General features: G+C 41.2%; 2 protein-coding genes across 2 annotated transcripts in view; both read right to left on the bottom strand.

The window, feature by feature from the left end:
- The window catches only part of LOC104824751 (serine/threonine-protein kinase STY46), a 6,505-nt gene extending 4,684 nt beyond the window's left edge, over positions 1 to 1,821 (bottom strand). The window contains exons 1-2 of the mRNA XM_010556905.2: positions 579 to 1,821; positions 122 to 236 (exon numbers count right to left, since the gene is read on the bottom strand). Of these exons, the coding sequence (XP_010555207.1) occupies positions 122 to 236; positions 579 to 787 (324 nt within the window). The 5' untranslated portion in view covers positions 788 to 1,821. The remainder of the gene's footprint in view (positions 1 to 121; positions 237 to 578) is intronic.
- Positions 1,822 to 2,671: 850 nt separating this feature from the next.
- The window catches only part of LOC104824748 (transcriptional elongation regulator MINIYO), a 7,296-nt gene continuing 4,576 nt past the window's right edge, over positions 2,672 to 5,391 (bottom strand). The window contains exons 10-12 of the mRNA XM_010556899.1: positions 3,357 to 5,389; positions 3,043 to 3,258; positions 2,672 to 2,963 (exon numbers count right to left, since the gene is read on the bottom strand). Coding sequence (XP_010555201.1) covers positions 2,787 to 2,963; positions 3,043 to 3,258; positions 3,357 to 5,389 — 2,426 coding nt within the window. The 3' untranslated portion in view covers positions 2,672 to 2,786. The remainder of the gene's footprint in view (positions 2,964 to 3,042; positions 3,259 to 3,356; positions 5,390 to 5,391) is intronic.

Raw genomic sequence — 5,391 nt, 5'->3', positions numbered from 1 at the left:
GGAAGAAACCCCAAAAAAGGAAGGCTCCGCTTCTACGGCAAAAGTTTGGAACAAAACAAACCCTAAACACGGAAGAAATGTAATGCGGAGAGATTAGCCGCACATCCACCAAACAACTCACCTGAACGAGACGAACTTCGATGGCGGGCCTATTTGCAGGATCATGAGCCAAATGTAACAATCTCTTGTGCATCAGCACATCTTCTGCCCTCTCTACATTCACATCCAAAGCATACCTAAAGAACACACTTCTCAGTTGGAACATATTCTCCCCAAGAAATACAACATTTTTTTTTATGTGAAACTGAGTAAAGGATCAAATTTGAAGAACAAACAGACCCAGAAATTCAGAAGCAAACAAAAAAAGTTCGTACATCCGCTCAGTTCCGCGAATAAAAAAGTTGAATTGTGGCAGTAGAATAACAGAGATCGAGTATCCCAATAGAATCACTCGCATGCAGACGCCGGTGCAGGAGATATGTACCCACAGTCGAACGTCGATGTGTACATATATATATACATACTCTCAGGAGAGTAAGTAAAAATGCATATGATTGTACGGACGAAGGGAGAATTACCGAGTGGGGAGGCGATTAAAATGCGCCCAGAGCTCGTCTTCAAACCCAGGCCGATCAGCTTCCTCAGTGTGAGAATCCCGGAGACGACGGAGAACCTCATTGTAAACGTCGACCTTGAGCCGCTGGCGACGGTCCAACGCGGACTGAGAAGTGGGCGTGGCGTCGCTTGAAACTCGGCTGCCGCAGCTTTCATTGTTCTCCATCACCATTGAGGAGGGAGAAGAGAGAAGAGGAAGAGGAGGAGGAAAAGCGCGTGATGGATGATGATCTCTTGTATTTGAACGTGGGGGTCTGATTGGGTTATAAGAAGATTTGGTATGGAATCGGGGATCCCATGGACTGAAGAGAAGAAACCGAAATTCAGAGGAATGGAGAAGAGGTCGTCCTTTAGGTTTTTATCTCTTCAACGTCGTCGTCGTCGTCCTCCTCTCCCTCCTCCTCCTCGGGGGGTTTGTGAAACGACGGCGTAGTGAGGGAGAACGAGTCATGCCGACGTGGCGACCCTGGGGATGATGCTAATCCTGTAAGGGCATGATGGGTATTTCGGGCCTTCAATATCATAACGTTAATTTAGTTAGAAATCAAGGTAATCGTGTGATTAATTAACATAAACAAGTGAAAATCCGACCCAACCCAACCCCGAAGATTCGCTGTTTGGAATGTGACCCCACACTCCCCTAAATCCAATATTTCGAATTTGGAAAAAAAAAAAGATATCTCGTTTTTTTTTAAAAGTAAATAATGTTTCTAGATCTAGTCTTACCCCACATGCACCATCTAATAATAATTAAAAAAAGGCTTTTATTTAAATCTACAGGATAAGATTTATTAATACGTAATTGTTATGGAAGCGCTCCTCTGCAAAAAAAAAAAAAAAAAATGATCACGACATCGCACTTCTTCTTCTTCTTTTCTTTCACGGAATACTACACATTTCATCTCACATGTGTGTGCGATTTCCAACCATTTATATTTCAAATCATTCATTTATTATAACAAATTAAAATTAAAACCCAGTAAGTAGTGGGCGAGTGGTTGAAAGGGTGTTGCTCTTGGGGCCCCGGTCACCAGTTCGAATCCAGCTGCTGGGGAGGGAGGGAGTGTTTTCTCGGTTGGGAGGGTGTTGCTCTCTGGGTCCCTGTCACTGCTCCCGGGCCTGAGGGGATGTAGGTTGGGCCGAAGGCACAGGTGAACCTCTTGGTTATCAAAAAAAAATTAAAATTAAAAAAAAAAAACATACGATGAACGATATACAATTTCATTACTCTTTTAATGATGGAAATCGTTATATGCGTTTGCCATTTGTCACGATACCATTCACTCACTCACCATTTGGATCTGGCCCTATGACATTTATATATATATATAGCTTAGAGATAGTCTGGACATTATCTCGTCTGACGTGGAATCTGACCCTTTGAGCTCACCAAAGGTCAGGCCACCAAAATCACTTGATAAAAAAATTATTTAAATAAACAGCAGAAAGGGTAATTATTAAGCAATGTTATCCAATTAAGCAGCTAAATCTTGTCAATGCTTCTACACATAATGAGATGGTAATAAGATAAGCTGAATATTATATATATATATATATAATAAGATTTAAACGTTTGTGGTGAATACTTATTATCATTCGCCTCATCATTTATGTGATATTTTTTTTAATTTTCATTTGTTATTAAAATCTTTATTTGTAAATTATGGTGTATTAAAACTTAATCCATTTAGTTTTTTTCAATACGAAATAGGGGTAAATAATTTCGTGTGGCCATATTTTTATGTTTCAGAATGTGGCCTTCAAAACACATTGGAAATCAAGTTAACTATATATAATTCGATTAAATTACTACTAATTATTATAAATATAAATAAATTATTATAATTAAAAAAGATAAAACTCATCTATATATATAAAAAGCCATTTTTGCCTTAATTTTGTATATTATTAAATTTTTAGTTGATTACATTATATCTTAAAATGTATTTTAATATCATTGCCATTAACTTCTTCATAATTGATGAAAATTAGACAATAATATAATGAGTAATTATAATTGAATAATAATTCAATTTATTAATACAATTTTTCTATATTAAACAAAAGACTGATATCATTTTTATAACAAAAAATAGACATTGCGAAAGTCTTTACCTAATACATAATATTTAAAATAAAAAAAAAAAAAAGCGTCAAATATATAACAAGGGTCACGAGCCATATGTTGTTTGGGACAAGACAGACTTGAGCTTGTCGAGATGGGACAAGAGGGAGGAGTTGCCTTGGCAGGCTTCCTTCAAAACCTCGAATCTTTCCTCGTGTGTCATCGACGATTCAGCGCCATTCCTTGTCCATTTGTCATACCTCAGGAGATTCAGCATCATCCCCTGCAATCGATCAATCACATCGTCACTCCTCACCCACATTTCCCCGTAAAATAGAGAAATTGAAAGTAATAGTAAGTACCTCACGCTTCGGCTGCTGCTGCTTCGAGTAATCTCTCAACAATGAGTTCACAATCTTGTTTCTCAGAGGCACCTTCTCAACGGCTTCATTCCCAAAAATCAACGATGAGAAGTGATGCAGGACGAGCGTGAATGCCACTGATCCTCGGCTCGCTGCTCTGTCAAGTCCTCCGCATATCCACGTCTTCAGGTACGCCTCAAGGACCGCTTCGTCTTCCTGTGGATCAACCACCCTTCTATTTTTAGTCATGTACTACAATATAAAACAACAACGATTCAATTAACAATCGTTTCGTGTTAGTTTATGCCAATCACCTCAACCGGTTCAAGGTAGCCCTCGGCACGTCCCAAGCATTTCTCCACACTCGGCAGAAGATCTAGAACACGAGCATTAGAGAGCACTGTCCATGCAGCAAGACGAACTGAGGGTTCCACACATTGATGCAAGTAAATCGAGACTTGCCTCCCATACAATATGTCCCCATATGAAACAGCTGCATACTGCTCCACAAGTGTCTCGAGAAATACTGAGTAGTTATCATGAATGTCAGATTTGAACCTCAGGAGCTCGGTCTGACAACCATTCGACCTTGCTTCGTCTAGTAACTGACCATACAGCTCCTGAAGAGACTCGTAGAGGTTGCCAGTAGTCTTGTCTTCAAGAAAGTCCATTCCCACGAGCAAAGCTGCGGACAAAGCATGAAACTTCCAAACCAATGGGACGCTCACAATAGGACAAGGCTGAGATGCTAAACAGGACAGTGACTCAAGTCCCGCAAGAAGGAAAATTCCAGCCTTGGTGACTTCAAGAAAATCCATCGATTCCGGCAGCCCTGGTGATGTTTTGTCGCTGCAAGCGCCTGAGATGGCACTGAGAAACCAGTGCGGAGCCAGGGGAAGTCTCTGATGAACCCATTCTACAACCAAGGATTCAGATTTACGGTCTTCAACTGAATAGTCTGACATTTCACTGTCCTCATGAATAGTCTCCAGACCGGCCATGGGCTCCTGTGGCATGGGGTCTCCATTATCAGCTTTCGATTTTTTTTGTTGTAACCACCTGTGTTTGTAGTGAGACGCAAGTACATTGTTCATGCGAATATAGTTCTCTTCCGTGTATTCCCATTCAATCTCTCCAAATCTCTTGTTTGACTTGACACAGTGGGAAAAAAGTTCTAAAGCATGTGGTTGAAGGACAAAGTCCAAGGTTTTTTCCACCAGTATATGATCCCTTGGACCTGCAATCAAGCTCACTGCTAAACCGGAGTTTAATTTCTCCATCATAACAGCCAATTCTCGATCCTCTGATGAGTTCATTACAGAGTCCACCGGAGAGATGTTGAACAAGAGGCTTAGAAAGTATGCATCTGCTTGTGCCAACAGAATCCTGGTTGACCAAAACCCACCACCAGTAGCACCCCACCCAAGCCCCACACCTGGGGCAGGTCCACCTCGTTTGTGTACCTCAACAGATTGCACAAGAGACCATTCTGATGCAATGAGGTCCCTAAATACATTCCACACGGCTCTTATTTCAGCCAAGGACTCCGTTAATATTCCTTCTGCAAGCACAGATTCATCTCTCGAGGAAATACATTTCTGAGGAAGGATTTTCATCCCGGATCTAGCAAACTGTATCAGATATTGAATGGAGGCAACCGTTTGGATTATCCCATGAAGGCAACTCACTGAAGCCAATGATAGTTCTTCATCATTACATTGCTGTCTCAGATAACACAAAGATTCCACGAAAGAGGAACATCCATAAGAGTCTCTAGCATACCTACTATCATCTACCACGCAAAAACTTAGAAGCCTAAGATTGATAATTGCGAGGCCGATCTTTGGAACAAACTCTGGCAGCCATGGCAAAGGTTCTCCCTCTCCATTGGCAGTGACCTTCTCAAGCACTTTGGAAATAGTATGCATGACAGCTGAGAACACCCACAACAAAGAAGTAATTAACACAGAGCTGCTCCCCATCGCTCTCTTTTGCTCAACTAATTTGGACACCGACATTATCCAGCTCAGCGCTGTATCGATCATAGGATTAACATAGCTCCACTTCCAAGCCTCAGAATTATTCGCTTGACTGTTATGTGAATATATATTGGGAAGTGTCCCGGCCAAAGCCTCGAGAAATAAGTAAGCCTCCTTTGACACGGAAGCAAACTCACAGATGAGATTATTCTCGATGAGGTTATCAAATGATGGGCAACTCAACCACAGGCACAAGGCTGGGAACAATTCCGCAAAGCGAGATATGCAACAGCCTTTCTGAATACAGACCTTCCAAAGCTGGAGTTGTTCAACCATCAAGGCAGATGAAAGCTTGCAGTTATCTTTCCCT

This window comes from Tarenaya hassleriana, unplaced genomic scaffold (assembly GCF_000463585.1).
Source record: "Tarenaya hassleriana unplaced genomic scaffold, ASM46358v1 Cleome41, whole genome shotgun sequence".
Classification (NCBI taxonomy): domain Eukaryota; kingdom Viridiplantae; phylum Streptophyta; class Magnoliopsida; order Brassicales; family Cleomaceae; genus Tarenaya; species Tarenaya hassleriana.
The sequence above is the reverse complement of the archived record's forward strand: the minus strand, read 5'-3'. Positions and strand labels throughout refer to the sequence as shown.